Here is a 17804-nt window from a genome sequence, read left to right on the forward strand (position 1 = left end):
AATTTGCCTGCCAGATAGAACTTTCGCGGTGTCAACGTTACATGAAATGATTTCACGGCTGATTAGTTACGGGCAATCCACGAAAGGGTGTTACTTGCCAACGCCTCAGTTGACATATGGGAGTCCTTGTAGCGAGAAACAGCTGCGGACTTCTTTTCATCACATCACGCTTAGCAATGTGAATCATACTTTAAATTGTTTATTATGTGGGGAATTGTGTGCCAAAACCACTATATTATTACGAGGGACGCCGTAAAGGAGGGCTACGGAAATTTAGACCACATGTTGTTCTTTGACGTGCATTGACACAGTCCAGTACACGGGCTTCAACCACTTATCTTCCATATAAATTCGACTGCCATGGCCAGAATCGAACCCTTGACCTTTGCGTCAGCAGCCCAAGACTCTATACACTGATTCACTGAGGCAGACAGATCGATACTTCCGATTGCTATACAGTATTTTTTGTGCGAACCCTCCAGTGATTTTAGTTACTGAAGCGGTTCCGCGTTCCTGTTTAATTACTACAATTGTGCCCCAAGATGTGTGGCTAATTTATCACACAGCTTATACACGAATGAACGCGATATAGGTAATGGACTTACGTACAGCCATCCGTACCCATAAGCATTATTGTATTAAGAATGGTACCATTGTTAAGCAACGAATGACGCTGAAACATAACCCCCTCTCTGGCTATGCCAACGGCGGCTGAAAATGGTACTTTCGGGGAACGGAGTTTATTTCTCGTAGCGTAGAAACTAAGGTTAGATTCGCACATCGGCACTATCGAACAGCGCACACACATGAAGACACAAGGAGGAAATCAGTCAACTACTACTCTCATAATTTATTTGCGTCTTCTGGTGGGTTCCCTGTCTGTAGGTGAGTTCATTTGAGACATGCATCGTCTGCACAATGCGAGATCTGTACGTTTCAAGCCACGTACCACGTGCCAATCGTGGCATTCCTGAGAGTGAAATGGAGGGAAGTTGACTCCAGAAGCGATGGGAGCGAGCAGAAACCCGACACGACTCGTCCGTATCGCTTCCGCCGTTCGTGCTTCCAAGGAGTCGTAGTTGCCGGCAAACCAATCGCGTGCGCTCACCGTGAAAGACAAACATAGCTCGTACCGAATTCTCGTCATTCGAATCCAGCTTAGTGCTAGATGCTGAGACGCCAGATTGCGTTAATTATGATGATCTCGAATCTATTAAAATATGTGACGCGGGGCTAGGCAAAGAATCGGGTAGCAGAGTAAGAACTGGAAAAATTAGAGAAAGTTATAGCGCATGCGTAACAGACATCAGCGCAACACAGGCAATGCGCTTCACTTATTAAAGATCAACGGCATAGTGCCACAAACAGCTTTTTTTAATGTATATGTGTCACGATCTCATCCAAATGTTCAAATACTTTTCGGTAATGCTTTCCGATGTGAACGTCATTATTTCCGTGCTCCAGTAAAACGACCCATCAGTATTCTTGAGACGTGTCACGAAAGGGACACACCCTCACAATATGCAAGCCCATCGGGCTTCTTTGTGAAACTGCCACGTGGTCAACTCCCCTAACTGTAGAGCGTTTCGGCAACGCCACAAAACACTCGGTAACTCACTCAACCAGTCTATTGTTTTTATTATGCAGTGTAACGTGGTGTTTTAAATACAGATTATCTCTATGAAAACCTATAAACATATTGTAAACAACATGAGGCTTAAACAAGACACGTGCTTCCACTTGTGTTGGGAAAACGATACAATGGGCCAAGTGTCGTGTAAACGATGTCACGTGCAAAAACGATCCTCAAATCGTGTATGCATGGTGCATTCAGCGCCTACAAAGGACCAACGACAAAAAGCTTGCTGTAATACCTCATGTTTCACCACCAGCTATCCATCTCGCATACGTTAATTATGAGTGGACAATTGCTTTCCTGTAACGTGCTGTGCTAACGGTGAAAGATGCCCAGCGTTCGACATGATGTCAAGAGATGTTGGATGCCACGTGTACTCAACTCGCCTGGTGGAGATTGTGCATAGCGTCAATCGCCGTAGCTCGAACAACTCTGGCACCCTCCCAATTCACCTCCGAGTAACAGCTTGCGGTATCATTTGCGCGCGCCGTATGTAGATATCACGCTAAAGACCTAGCTGATGACGTCCGGAGTGACGTCTTGTGTGCATATATCGAAGGCGCGACATGTGTAGGCCTGTCGACCTCATGTACTGCGGCATTTATCTCTCGAGAAAAGTTTCGCCACCTTACTTTTTTATCGCACATTTAGGCGCGGCGAAAAGCATCCGTGGCTGGGCTGCCACCGGGCCTGCTGGCCGAGATATCGTAATCGCTATCTGACACACGACTCCCAGACATATGCCAGTCTTGCAACATCCAAGCGAGCCTCAGTGAACACTTCGAAACCTAGCTAACTCCCTGCAGAAGTCCCTGCACCACCTCCAGACTAATTTCTTGGCGAACGTCATGACGCAAGTGCACGGATGACTTCTCCATGAAAGTACTAATGAATCACAAGGCGTCTATCATAGCCCCTGAAATGTATCATTCATGGGCCCCTATACTCAGAAGTAGTGGCAGAAGCATTCACCAGAACTTTGGTAGTCTTACCCTTGGCAAGCCTCTGGCTTCATCCTATGACTCGGTCAATCACATTTGGTGCTACTGGTTTTCAAGCCTCCAATATCTAGAGCTTTAAACCTTTGTGATGCACCCTCCGAATGAGAAATTTATCATGCAATTTCACGGTCATTGACTAGGAGGGGTTTCGATAATCAAGACACGATGTCGTTGCCATGAATAATTCGTCTTGCCGCATTCACACTTGGTCTAACCAACTCAGTTTAGTGCCTGGAAAGGGTCACTTGAACCATGATTCATCGTCAGAAGCAGCCCGTTTGTTTGGGCCATGGAACGAAAGCCTTTTGCAGCCTTGTAGAAGAACTCGTGCGGCGCGCCTACGCATTACCTGTCATGTTATCGAATCTCCCATTTTAGTTTGTCCCTTCGAAATTTTCTGACCTCCCCTACCATACTTCTCTCTTCTAGAAACCCATTCCACATTTCCCTCCTACTTCAAGGACACCACGGGAAATATGTCCTAGGCAATCGAAGATCTGCCCTATTAAATATCTTGACATTTATGTGATCTTCAATGCGGGCTAAGTTCATTAATAAACAAGTTGGCACAGTTTGAATCGTAACTATTGTTTCACACGTTAGTGTTTTGAAGACAAATATTAGTTTGAGGTGCCGGTGCACATTTTTAAAAAGCTAGGCACAGCCTAATCTGTAGCCTTCCATTTTGGTTAACTGTCATAGAAGAATTGTTTCGTTCGAACAGAAATAAAGTGATCCAGATTTCTCTAATTTTACAATCAGGTTAATTTGGCCTGTTTAGCAACTCCGGGAGTTGATGGGTAGAATTATGTCAATTGATGGCACCTAGGATCACCACTTTAGTTTCAGTGAGACCAACCGCATAAGCTGAATTGGGTGGAGGTCGGGAGCCATAGATGAAAATGCAGGTTCGTTGATAAAGTGGCTGGCCGTCTTGTGCTAAGCAGAAGGAGCAATTGAAATAAAAAACAATACAAGGAGACACATTTGAAATAGAGGATAAGTGTAGAGGAATGTTCTTTCTAAACTTTGGCCAAGTCCAGGTGGGCTCAGGAAGGAGAAGTTTCTGGGTTCCATACTGTGACAAAGCAATGTGTGACGATTCCTTCTTCTTACAAAGAGCAAGTGTCGGGTCTCTCCGAAGTGGCCTAATGTTCTCTGCTGGCAGTGAAACGAAGACATTCTCAAATAACAAACCTCTCAGCTAAAATTATCGCATGCAAGCAGAAATGGTCGTCCATTGCTCTCTGAAAATAGAAAGCGTGAGACGGGAGGAACTCGAACAAGTCTGTGCTTTCACAGCGGTGTCCTTACGAAGGCACTCCACGTGGCACTGTTTATCGCCATCACCCCAAGCAGGCTGCTTATACAATGTATGTGGCTATTTTCTGCTCTTAGGACGTCCCATCATGTCCTTCGCTTCGAGAGGGGGTACAAGGCCGCCCCATAAATGCTGTCCTCTATGACGTGCCGTCATAGTGTCGGCAAACAAACCAGACTGTGCCTCCTTTTTCTTCGCTTCGTTATCAGCGATGCGGTCAGCATCGCTTTACGCCTACGCTCTCGCTCGTTGCACGTCTACTTCTTGGGGACGGGGGGCCTATCGTCATCCGGCAATATCCGAGGGCATAACCACATCTACGTGCCAGCAGAAAGATAAAAATGTGCATACACTGCACTCTGCTTCCGATAAGAGGAGGAAAGAAAAAAGGGCGGGAAGGAAGAACACGCTCGAAGATAAAGAAGCCACGTTTACAAACTCGGCGACGTGTGCCCTGTGGTCACGAGGACCCGTACGTGGTCAGCGTAAAACGTCAAAGGGGTGCAGTTTTCGCTATCGTTTCCTCTGTGAACTGGTAACGGTTTCTACGTCCACTAAGAAGTCAGTGACCAATACTAAGATTGTATGAACGAACGCGGTGCTTTTCTTTAAATTGATTTGGCGAATCTACAATTCTGATCTGTGCAGTTTCTGCTTAATGATCACTCAAATCCTTCCACTGTACGTTTCTATCATTGACAATACTGTTTTGCCACTCTATAAATATGTACATTTATTTTCGTGGTTCATTTTCTTTCTCCTGATTATAGAATGCAAAAATCATGTGTTTCAGATAACGGTATGGATATGAGACAATTTATGCTAGCACCACCGTAAAATTTCGCCATTCACTTGAAAGTCTGTTATCGAAAGAGAAGTGCGGCGAGGTGGCAGCACCCTCGTCTGGGCGCTTCAATGCAGCAGCACAATTTGTAATCGACCCAGAGAGTTATTGAAGGCGAAGCCTTTACTGGCAATCATCCTTTGTAATTTTCACTCAAGGCGTGCAACAGAAGGTGCATAAGAATCATAGCCCTCTGAATCGAAATGCTCCCTTCTTTAGCCCTTAAAAGGTAGTCCAGCAGAATCGCGCTGTCCTGGACAGATAGAGGTTGTCCTGGTACCCAGTCCTGACTAGTTCAACAGTCTTTACAGCCAGTCCTGACCAGTTAAGCCGTCCTTACAGCCAGTCCCGAACAGGTCAACCGCCACAACAACCAGACCTGAGAAACAATTCTAATAGCAAGTCCTGACCAGTTACAAGAAGAAAAAAACCACACCTGTGCTTTCCGTCCGTTAGTTTCGGTCGAATCACCCCACGGAGGTTGTTCCAGCTGGAAAGAAACCGGGGAAGTCAGGCCATCCCCACCGTTCTCCGTTCGTGAGGATGTGGGTGGCATGTTGTTGTCGTCGAACCTCTGGACAAAAAATAACTTGGAATCTCTTGAAAAGTGGCTTTCTTGCTTGTGGTGGTCTCGGTGGTGGAGGTGGTTGCCCGAGGACTCGAACCGTCTCTTTGGCTGTCTCGCGAGGCACTGACGAGACCGAAACGGAGAAAGAAGTTTCTTCCCAAGTCGGCGCGCAAAATAAAGAGAAGAGAAGAAAGGCGAGCGCGTGCCGCTGCCCCAACCAGGAGTAGACGCAATCTGAGATCCCGTGACGCCGTCCGTCGCGGCCCCAGACGCTCCTCCCGCGGTTCCCAGTGGTGCGATGCTCGCGGCGTGCCTTCAAGACGCCTGCCGCGGTCCTTTCTTTTCTTAATGCATTACTTTTTTCTTCTTAGTCTTGTTCTTCATTTCGTTTTAACAGACACCGACCACCGTAAGGCAAGAAGCCACCGCCGGCTCGTCTCGCCTCCCGCGGTAGACGAGGTCGGCAAAACGGTATACGGTTGCCCTCGTGGTCCCAGAGATAAAAAACAGAGCGTCCCGCAGATAATTTTTTTCGGGGCTATCGTATGGCACCCTGTGGTGGAAGTAGTGTAGCGGCGGGGGGGGGGGGGGCGTAGTGGGGATGAGGATGGGGACATTGGAACTCCCACATTCTGCGTGCGGGGCGGGGAGGGTTCTCAAAATCACACCGCACGTCTGCCTCCTCCAGCCAGCGATTCAGCCCACGGGCTGGGTGGGCGCTGGCCGTATTGCGCAATGTCTTTTACACACACACACACACACACACACACACACACACACACACACACACACACACACACACACACACATACATACATACATACACGAACATGCGCGTTCCTTAAGAGGGGAGGAGGTCCCCCAAATGTGAGGGTGTTAGACCCGCCGCCCTGTTCGTGGAATAGGACGAGCCACTGTACGCCGAGAGAGTCTCGAGTTCGGTTGATATAAGACAGCGCACACACCATGTTATCGTCGATGTCGGTGTGGAATGGGCGACTTTGCGCTGTGTTTTCACGCGGCACCCCACGCCCTCCTTCACACACACCCCCGAAGTGTCCCGTGACTGGTAATGTATGTGTACCCCATGACCGCACAGTGCGGGAGTGTGTGGTCACTCGATCCGCGCCCGCTTAAAGTGCGACTCGCATTCTCGCTACGCTTCCATTCATAGAGTGCGTTGCTCGTACGGCGGGAAAATGAAGAAGTAAACTTCGAAAGGAGCGTGCGTACAAGGTGGTTGAGAAAAACACTCTTAGCTGCTTCATTCATGACTCCGTTCACTTTTTTTTCCTTCTCTGTCACGCTAGTAGGGCTCGCGTGACAGAAAAGGCAAAGACTGAACTGCCTTTTTCTAATTAATTGCCAATTAATTTATAAGTCCACGGTAGAATTATTATGTCAGCTCTGACTGGGCAAGTACCTTTGTTGAATTATTTCACGATATTTTCAATCTTGATGTTCCGGCGTAAATCTACAGTTGTAAATAGTACAGCGCCAAGTAATAAGACGTCAGGTTTCGAGAGCCAAAAAAACACGGCATAATTATGACAGGCACCATACTGGTGGGCTCCAGAAATTCTGACCATTTAGTGTTTTATAGTGTGCACTGACATACCGCAGTTCAGGGGCATTTGGCGTTTCGCCCACAAATAAATACGACTGCTGCTTCCCAGATCGAAACCGTGATCTTTGCGGTTTAGTAGCTGTACGCCATAACCACTGTACCACAGAGGCGTACTTAGCGCAGTTCCTGTAGTATTCTGCGTGATTATAATGGTAGAAGTCAGCTTGGAGTTTGAACAGTTGTTATGGCTTACTCCTTCGCTGGTATAGATCGTAGAAAAAGTGAGAAACGAAACTCCTGCGACTACTGTCTTTTCTACAGCCAGCTTAGATGCACGTGCCCGATTGTGTACACTGTTCAAGTACAGTCAATCAAGCCCTAGAACCGTTCGAAGCAACGGTCAGCACAGTGGTGGTAGATGATTCAATCAGTCGTATTTTCTCAAGGAGCAGAAACAGTCCGGAGCCTTCGTGTATTTTAGCTTTACGCTGGAGCCGTGGGCATCAACGGCTTCGCCCAAAAAGCCAGTGGTCCAACATTAACATATATGCTGGAAAAGCCGCCCTAGGATGCTGCTCTCTAACTATATGCGCCTTGAGCCGACCCGTAAGTACGGCGCATGCGTCTGTTTGTCATGAACGTTGCTCTCGTTCTTGTTCAGGTTAGACTTCTGAACTTCGCATAGAATAACCAGTAAAACAAATAGGAACCTTTTTTGGGGCTCTGCTTTCTACTCTTTGATGTTTCATATAGGCCTACTCGCAGGAGAGAAGAACAACACCATATTGGACTGTGGCACGCGAGTGAAAAGGATTATGTCACACACTAGGCCGTGCATTTCAACGCGATGGCGTTGGAGAGCTTATTTCGCAGAAATCCCGGGGTTGGTGTAGGCGTAGTTGCTTGTGATTGAGAAATCGAGAAAATTTTAAATAAATAAATAAATAAAAAATATAGTCTTGCCCTAGTTAGAATCGAACCATGGGCCTAAGCGTCGGAAGAAGGTGTCCTGCCATAGAGCAATGCCACTGCTTTCAACTGCCTAAAACAATTGCCAAGTCTTGTAATAAGCCGCGCATGGCAAAGGACGTTATTTTCACTGCATTCACAAGCAGAGGTGACTGTGTGGTACTTGCCACGCAAGAAATCCAGGTTAGATCCACACTCTGACACATAATTTTTCAGTCTTCAATTTATAGGCATCTTTCTCGACTTTCGGTCACGCAAAGATGGCCATTTTTGCTCACAACCGATGACGCATGACAGCGACGCTGCAAGATTTTCTGCGAATCTAGCTCTTTAATGCAAGGGCGTTAAAACCCCTGATGACACAATGCCAGCCAACGTGCGAAGCACGTTGCTTTGTGGCGTATAGAGAGAGAAAAAAAACAGAGCCAGTGATGATGCAGAAGCAAGTACGCGTCTCATACGAATGACACGTTCTATGTGCCAAGTTCTCTGTTTTTCTTCTCTTCTCGTTTTCTCTCTCTGTCTCTTCTCCTCCTTCGTCTGCCCGGAAGCGCGACTTGCATCTCTTCGAAACTGGGACACAAAACTCGGAGCAGGGCCAATGACCCCCCTATCACTTTTCTGCACGCACCACGATGTCGTCGCAGTCATATCCGCACTTCATCCGACGTCGCGTTGATGCTGTCCCCTCATTTTAAGTCGAGTTTGTCCTTGGCAGGCGAATCGCTGTGCGTTCTGTGAAGCTAAACAGATCCCTCGGCTCCTAGTGTCCAACAGATACATTGTAGATCTTCAGGTACAACTTTCAATTTTAAGCGACGGAGAAAATAACACGGAAATAGCAGTGCCAGATGTGTGTGTGTGTTTGTTTGTGTGTGTGTTTGTGATTTAATTCTCTAGAGAGGTTGACGAAAGCTGGCAGTTTAGTTTCACTGCTATGTACATTAAATTTGTTCCCATATAGTTGTTACAGTTTCCGGGTACGTTGTACTTCAGGCTGAAGCACAGATGGACATAAAGAGGCACATGTTTCAATGGGAACGGCTGTCGGCTTTTCCTGGGCAGCTGGCACGAGTTATTTGCTCACCCTGATGAACTAGAACGCTTTCTGCGCGCTGTGAGAACAGTGCATACAATCGCTGAAAACGTCCGGCAGCATAATAAAGGTGCCCACAAAAAAATATCCTTTGTTTCCCATTCAATGATATATATTGAACTCAAACAGGACAATACTGTTCCTCATTCAAGATCATCAACATGGGTCTATTTTGAATTTCTCCCGAAAGTGTTTTCAGTCCGCATAGTAAATCTGCGTCTAAAATAGTTCCATTTAAAGTATTGTACCTAAGGGACTAAATGAAACTAAAGTACTTATAACTACTAAAACGGAAAACTCGGACACGGAACAGACGAGTTCTAAGGACATTTTGGTCGAAATGAACCATGGGCATGCCAAGGGCATGCTATGGGCATGGTCATGGGCATTGCATGACATGGCATGGACATGGATTGTATTGTGAAGGCCAGAGGATTATTGCTCTTTTACAGTAGCAGACTGTATTCCCGCAGAATGCAAGCGTGCGAGGGAGAGTCACGAAGTTCGGTGGGGGGGGGGGGGTGATAATAACAATTTTTCGAGGATAACGTTGCCACAGCAAGCTAAGAACAGTGTTAACTTGAGAATTGTGAGAGACGCCTTCGGCCCTGCAGCGAGCATAGTCAAACTGATTACTGCGATGGCGATCGCGACGTGAAATGACAAGTTACGCAAATTAGGAGATTCGTTCGCGATAGCAGGTGTGTAACACAGGTGTCGAAGTACATGCGACTGATCTTTTGTGCGATACCTTGCGTGTAGCCTGTAGTATGCCTTCAAAGGTGGGCTGTCAATCACTTCTACTTCGAACCACGTGCCCTTGACCAATCCTGGTGTTTTTGGCTTCCGTATTAAAATTTAATGGACAGTTCCCTCTCACAAACAGCATGATTCATTTCTTGTGAACACTGTATTTGAAGTTACATATTACGCTGCACATATTGGGGTATAAAGTTTAGGGACCAGTAGGACGATAAATTACCCAGCAATTTTTTGTGTATTTGGTCGAAGTACACAGTAAAAGTTGGTTAGCTCGTTCCTGAACAAGCCTTAAATAAATATTCAACGCTGCCTGCCGAAGAAGCGGTAATATCCAGCTTTTTGCCGTCGCATGGTGTCCGAGCTTGTGAGGTCGACTGAACACCCAAACTGTACATCCGAGTGATTTCCTATAAAAGTACCATTGTGAGAATAGTTTTGAAAGTCAACATTCTGGGTGATCTTCTTCATTTCAACTGAAATAAGAGCTTTGGTGGGCTGCTCGCAGAATAAAAAAACAATTCTCCATACCAAACAGCCCCACCCACTTGTTTCCTGCCTATATGACTCTAAGAAAAGCTAAGCTTGCACATTGTATGCGTCATGGAACTTGACAAACGTGCCAAATAGCTTCGACGAGCTTTTGCTGATGGTCACTTTTTTTTAACTTCTACACCGCAAACAGCTACATGGGCTTCGGAGGAAGTGAAAGATGTACATGTCTCAACAGCCTTTCCATAAAGCGTGTTAAGCAAATCACGGCACTGTTTTCTATGCGTATTCCGGTGTAAGCAAAACACATAATAATCATGATTAGTCAGGTTTCTTAAGCAACCTACTCTAAAGATTCCGCTCTGAAGTCTGATGGCCTTTCCACAGTATGTAGATTTTAGTTTAAAATTAGGATAGTTTTTACAACTTCGAACATAGTTGGCCTTTCAATGGTACGGCCCCACCGTGGTGGTCTAGTGGCTAAGGTACTCGGCTGCTGACCCGCAGGTCGCGGGATCGAATCCTGACTGTGGCGACTGCATTTCTGATGGAAGCGGAAATGTTGTAGGCACGTGTGCTCAGATTTGTGTGCGCGTTAAAGAACCCCAGGTGTTGTAAACTGCCGGAGCCCTCCACTACAGCGTCTCTTATAATAATATGGTGGTTTTGAGACGTTAAACCCCACATATCAATCAATCATACTCTGATTAGCTTTTCGAGTCAATTGTGGCACATGCAATCCCGTTTCACAATTTCAAAGGGGACACTTGTAAAGGACATCTACATCTGACGTTTGTGTTCCCGGTGATCAGGTATTTCGACAAGGACAACGCCTTCCAAGGAAACGCTGTTCTAAATACGAATAAACGCACGTCCATTCTCGCACATTGCAGCATAATTCAGTAGAATAGCGTGGTTACCGCGGCCAGCAAACGCAAGTAAGCGTGCAACGGAGTGGCGTCTTTATTAATTTCATTTCAAAATTCTGTCTTTCGGTATGCTCAGAGCCACCAGATATGCACGAGATACACATTCAATGAAGACGTGAAAATGCAGAACTGCGAAAATTTTATAATATTGCATGGAGTGCAGTGACCTAGACTGCCGACCATTTTCGGAAGAGAAACTTTTGGGTGCTTGGGAACGTGGGGACCCCACACAACGCAGCTTAAAGGACCTGCTCACATTTCTAAGCGAGACAGGTTTAGAATCCCGTCTTTAAAGCATTGCCTAACGTAGCAAACCATGTGCGTGTGCTACACCAACCGAGACAATGTTTGCAGTGACTCATTGTGTTATACAACAATCACCCCTCGTCATACCCTCCTCTTTCTTTCCCGCTTCCCCTTACTCCGCGAGGAGTAGCAGGCTAGAAACCCACTTTCCAGGCCGACCTCTCCTACTTATTCTCGTTAAACACCTTTTACTTCTTCTGTGCGACAAATATTATTTAGTACACACAAATGGTACATAGTAGATACCTTCAAAATCACGCCGAAAGAAATATCGCTAATCAACGTGAAGGAAAATGTGATTACATATAGCACCGATAAATTTATCTATTCAAAAAGCCTTCAAGAATGCAAAAAATTGGTAAAAAAGCATGAAAAGAAAACATGAATTCAGGTTCAGGTGGTATGAGTATGTTTCTCAATTAAAGTTAAATATGTATTTAAATTTTCACTGTTGGATATACAGAGGGGCAATCTTTTTCATTGTCTACCTGACAGTGGGGAAAAAATAAAGACTTGGAGCAGTATTTCTGTAAGTTTAATCAACCATTGTGGCGTGACTGTCTTGTGTCTGAAACAGATATGAATCTATAGCTGCCGATATTCGCCTGCCTAGGCACAAGTTCGAAGAGCATTTTTAGGCGTGTGAGTTTAGCGCGATTTTATAATGCAAGTAGCCCAGCTTTTGCGCTTAGTTCAGTGGGTGACTCTAAGAAACCGCTTTTTTAGATGAATCTATATACCCACATTCATTTGTGCACCTTCTAGATTATATTTCGATACTTCTCGCTTCCTCTTTTTTTTTTCTCTATTTTGACTGTCTCTCATTTTTATTTTTCTTTGCGTCTTACCCTGTCTTTGTCATTCTGTCTTGATCTGGACTTTTCCCCAGACTTTTTTTGTATTTCATTCTATCGCTTTCCCTGTATGTATATTCTTTCCTCCATTTCTATTTTGTCTTCCTTTTCCTTCCATTGTCCTCTGAGGTTGTACAGCGGTTACAGCACTCGGTTCCTGACCCGAAGGCCGTCGGTTTGATCCCAGCAACATCAATTGCATTTCAATGGAGACGAAATGGTATAAGCACCATGTACTGTGCCGTATTAGTGCACGGTAAAGAACACCATATGGTCGCAACTTCCGAAGCCCTCCACTACGGCGTCTCTCATATTCATATAGTGGTTTAGGGACGTAAAAAACACCCCATATTGCTTCCTCCCTTCCTTTCTATCGCCCATCCGTATCATTGCATCCAATGCAGGACAAATTGGGGCACCCGAGGGATTTCCCCGGGCGCACGTGTTATTGTAAGGAAGCGAAAGGTGCAGATTACCGAGGAGCATGTTCTGCCGTGATGATGATCGTTGCTTTTCTACGTGGCCAAATGGTCAAACGGTGGCCATAACGTCTCTGCTGTAAAACGTACGTCGCCGCACGTGCATTCAAATTTATCGCAAAGCATACGGCCACGCTTTTTTATTTCTCTCCGTTTATTCACTGCCCGCTCTCTTGGGCGCCACATTCGGCACGCAGTGAAATGTAAAGCAGGGCCATTATCTTTACAACGTGCTGCGTTGACGCGGCTGCATATCTACTGTAAACACATATAATCTTACACATAGAGCAAGATATCTGCTTCACTGTGCGCATACATATTACGTCGCGTCGAACTCTAGCCTACAAATGGTGCTCCACTGATTGTATGCGTTCGCTCCTTCGGACGTTTCGAAATAACGCTTGTAATGAAATTCAATGCTTTTTCCCCGATGCTGCTATTCAGGACAGTGAAGATATCATCGAATGCGCTATCTTGCGAAATCCGATGGTTAAGCAGGACCGGTACGTTATCTCTCCGGTTGGCTGAGACATATCCGGCGCTGTAGAATATGATTGCGAGAAACTTGTCAATATACAGGTTATCGACCCGGTTGCAGGGACACACTGTGCGAAAAGCATTGACGTGACCCGTGCGATTATGATTGAATAAAACTGGCTTGTACTGAGACATTCGGGTTTTGATGTAACATCTTCTATAAGGGGAGATTATCTACAGAGGTCGTATACCAACCGTTATTCGTCATTCTGCGGACGAGCGAGGTAACCCCTACAAATCTGCAAATTGTGGCGTACTCTTCATCGACGATGCCCATATAGCTGATAACGATGATGAATTATGGCTGAGCACTTTGCAGTGGGTAAGAAGCATTAGGTCATACACTCGTTTAGCAGTTGGCATTTTGTGATGACTCATTGTTATTTTACTTTTCCGCCACTCTATATTACTTTTGTTATCGGGGTTCCTGCCCGACTTGAAAGTCTTTTTTTGCAAATGAGCTTCAAGCACCATTATGGATCTGTGGTGAATAGATTTTTCTGGTCCGCAAGTGCGCTTCTCTGTGATGTAGATTCACCCTACTCATGGGGGCACTGAAGGTGCTTCGAGAGGAAACAAGGTCCCGGAATCACGTGCTGAGGCTTCACTATTATCCATGTCTATATGAAGACAGCCAAGCCAACATATTCCACGTCATAATGCGAGCGAACTATGCTCGAATACATTTCTCTCAGTCCTAAAAATGGCTAGCTGCCATTAGTATAGGCCAGACTGCACTGCAGAGAAGTGCACTCACGCATAAGGAAAATCTGCTACACTCGACTGCCAAGCAGAGGTCCCATTTTGAAGTCTCATTCAATTCAACGATTATTTTCTTCCTGATTTCAATTTTTCATTTTCATCGGTTGTGACACCTATGACCTCATTTTAGAGACGGGCTGCCTAAGAGCTGTGCTCTAAATTATTAAGGCAGCTTCCCACTAGGGCTTTCAAGCCTGAAGGGAGGGTGGAGCTGGTCAGCCTCCTTTGTTTTGCTTCGGTTTTATATTTATTTCTTCCTTTCTCTTTCGTTTTATCTTTCTTGTTTTCTGCATTTATATTTCTATTTTCTAGCTTGACTCAGCTTCAAATGACATCGCCAGCCCACTTCTCGCGCGATGCAACAAGCACGTTTGCTATGTTTACACCTTGGCCAGCCATGGGCACGTTCAGTGAACATCGTGATGTCATCGCATGCCCCACACGGAGTATCTCACTGTTTTCAGTTTCGTTTTCGACCCTTCCTTACTGCTTACCTAATGCTTTTGACGACTTTCTCTGCAAAATTAACCACCCTAGCTGTTACAAGACTGTTAATACTATTCTAAAACGCCATTATCTTACAATGGGCGAAAGTTCATCAGAGTTCTCTGTAAGGAGAACTGATCTAATCCTCGCACGTCTTTTCGAAAAGCTTATTGCTGCATGAGATTTTTTTATCTCGGATATGTATTTCGAGAAAAATCTGTATGACCTATGCAAAAAATGCTCATTTTAAAGCTTCGCGAAAGAAACGTTAGATAAAAAAATCTAGTTTATCCCGCCGTCATAAGGAATTGATATAATACGAAAGGAAAACTCGTCCTTAAGAAGTAGTTAAAAGATCACTGTAAACTGATAAAGGAGAGTTAGCTAGCATGACGGCTCTTAATTTTTCACAACTATAGTACCGTTTGACGGAAACGTGCCCACGGTGACATTTAGTGATACACGTTCATTCCAATTGATTCCAAATGATTGCCATTTTTGGTTATCTGATCGGGACGGCCTTAGGCTCTCCCATAGTCGAGTACTAAGTACTTGAAATCGTTAACTACTTTTTTCTAAACATTCGAATGACTTACGTCGATGATTAATGGTTGACTAACCCTTGTGGTAATAGATCCTTATGGCAGATGTAGTAAATAAAGTTGACAGCGATATAAATGGAGAATCCGGTAGGTAAGTCAGAATCAGAAGTGCTTCTACATTGCTTAGAAGGCCAAGTTCTAAGCGTTTTGGCCGGGACAATTGTTTTTGAACATATTTGCGAGGGTCCCCGAAGTGAATCATTAGCGAAGAAATCAAGAGATCTAAAATAGTGCAGTCGCTTACACTCAGCGTTTCGGGTAGATAGAGTACGACAGAGGAAGACATGCTTATGAAAGCGTAGTGCCCGCTGTTCTTTTTAGAAAAAAAATTGCATCTTTCATTCTCAAACGGTCATTCGTTTCTCCTAGATGATGGCTTTATTCGTACAAAAAAAGGGACAAATACAGCAACATGAGAGTCAGGAAGAAGTCGTCTGAATTGCATATCTAGCAATATTCCTGGGAGTGTTTACAAGTACGAGATAGTAAAATAGTGGGGGAGATGGAGCTCTCTTTATACGCAATGAGAGCTGCTGGTGTAAAGGTATTCACCCACTTGCCACCCCCTAACCGATGAATAGAATTGTCCTTGAGTGGTGATATGTCCACAGTTGCGCTGGCAGAGGTGAACGGGGGAAAAAATATTAAGGCTTGAGCTAATAGTCTCGGGAAACGCTGCGTGAGAAATGCAAACCTGCTTTTCTTGACACAAAGAAGTTGGAGACGAGAAAAGAAAACAGACGTACTTCACCTATGACAACTATTCCGTCAGAGTGGAAGTACCATTATTCATTCTCGGTGTTCTTGTTCTATAGATGGTTTCAAGTTTACAAGCGTTTTACCCCCCCCCCCCCTCCAAAAAAAAAAAAACCCGGCCACCTCATTTACAAGCTCCTAACGTTGAAACTGAAAGCTCGTTTTGAAGTTTCTTTTTTCACGGGTAAGAAAAATCTCTCTTGAATTTTTAGGATAAAAGGAACGTGCGTAAACTTCAACAAAATCTCTTACTTTTTTTCATGTTGGTCGAGATAACATTTGCTTGAATATAGTTCGCCCAACAAACAAAGGAAAGTGTAGAAAATGAGAGGGCTATTTTTTAAAGCTCTTCTTGCTCACCGAGGCTATATGGCACATCGCCAGATAACACTAGGTGTGATCAGGAGTAGAGTGTGCCTTCCTGATGCATTCACAATTTTTAGAGTATGCGAGCTATTCTTCTTAGGGACGGCATTCAGCTCTCTCATAGTAGATTACCAAGTACTCTAAATCGTTAACTACTTTTTCTAAACACGTGTTTTTAAACAGTGAAAGGATCATATGAACAGAAATGACGGAAGTAATTCGCGTGAAAAAAAAATGAGGGCCCAGAGGACTATGAGCAAAACAAGACGCATTTGACACCTCACCTTGGTCGTGCCGTACATGGTCGACGCCGGCTCCAGGACGGCCGCCTGGCTCTTCAATACCGCGTTCTCAGCCAGCAGTGTCATCTGTAGTCGAGATAAGCGACGTTATAAAGACGCGGCCATAAGCACCTGCAGAACTACATCCTCTCCTACCTCTCTCTCTCTCCTCTACATCACCTTCTCGGCTCGTTCCGTCGCTACCGGTATCTACCCGTATGCACGTGCAATTCACGTCAGGCTACCTTGACGACGCCAGCTTTGCGACAGCCCGAAAGGGCAATGCAATGCACTGCAAGCGCTGCCGGCTCAGCTTTTCATCCTCTCTGTGGCGGTTCTACCTCGGTGAAAGTGAAGGAGCTCGTACGTTCGACTTCGCAAGGCCTATCGATTCCGTGACACGCTGGGACGGGTCAGCGCGTTGCCTTTGTAAATAGAAGTTGACGCACGCCGCCAGCATAGCTTGCCGACTGCTGTACGCCGTGACGGGGGCAGTTGACGTCTACGCTGTTAACTACGAAGGGCGTATTTGGCGTCTGGCGCTTCCTATGGACAAAATCGAAGTAATCACCGGATACATGGTACTGCAGATATTGCCTCCAAATCTGCCACTACATGTGCATTTTAAGGAGTGTGGACCCGAGTTTTAAGTGTTCGCTTGTAATTGTGAAAGCATCTAAAACACCGCTCAAAGCACGCTTGCACCGTCGCCAACGGCGCCCCCCCCCCCCCCCCTGTCAGGCTGTCAAAACATATCCGAGCACATGAGGGCCACCATCGATGTCTGTTTTTAGATTTCCAGCGTTTGGCCGCAAAAATGACAAATTTAGGTGACTGCACTGCAACGTGTCTATTAAAGACAGTGGCCATGTCTAATGGCGTCCCTGACTGTAACCCCACCTTGTACTGTAAGCGAGCTGACCTACAAGGAGCTGGTTTTCCTCGCACAACCTCTCTGTTAGCTTGATGAATGTTTACGTCACACACACACATACACACACAACATACACATAACTGCCGTAGCTGGGACGACGTTCTCGCTTCCCCAACTCTATGAGAACTACGCAGGCACAGTTATAAAGCTCAAGCTGAGCCGCTGCGAGCCCATCACATCATGCTGCATGCTTCGGTCTTATCTGAAGAGACCGCAAGCGCTAATCTGTGACTCTATGTGAGGACGCCGCCAAACTGCG

The 17804-nt window shown here is 45.5% G+C and overlaps 1 protein-coding gene across 1 annotated transcript in view; it reads right to left on the minus strand.

Annotated features, from left to right (window-relative positions):
* The window catches only part of LOC119164282 (uncharacterized), a 56725-nt gene that overhangs the window by 21719 nt on the left and 17202 nt on the right, over positions 1-17804 (minus strand). The window contains exon 2 of the mRNA XM_075871325.1: positions 16615-16698. Coding sequence (XP_075727440.1) covers positions 16615-16698 — 84 coding nt within the window. The remainder of the gene's footprint in view (positions 1-16614; positions 16699-17804) is intronic.

The sequence above is a fragment of the Rhipicephalus microplus genome, chromosome 8 (assembly GCF_043290135.1).
Source record: "Rhipicephalus microplus isolate Deutch F79 chromosome 8, USDA_Rmic, whole genome shotgun sequence".
Lineage (NCBI taxonomy): Eukaryota > Metazoa > Arthropoda > Arachnida > Ixodida > Ixodidae > Rhipicephalus > Rhipicephalus microplus.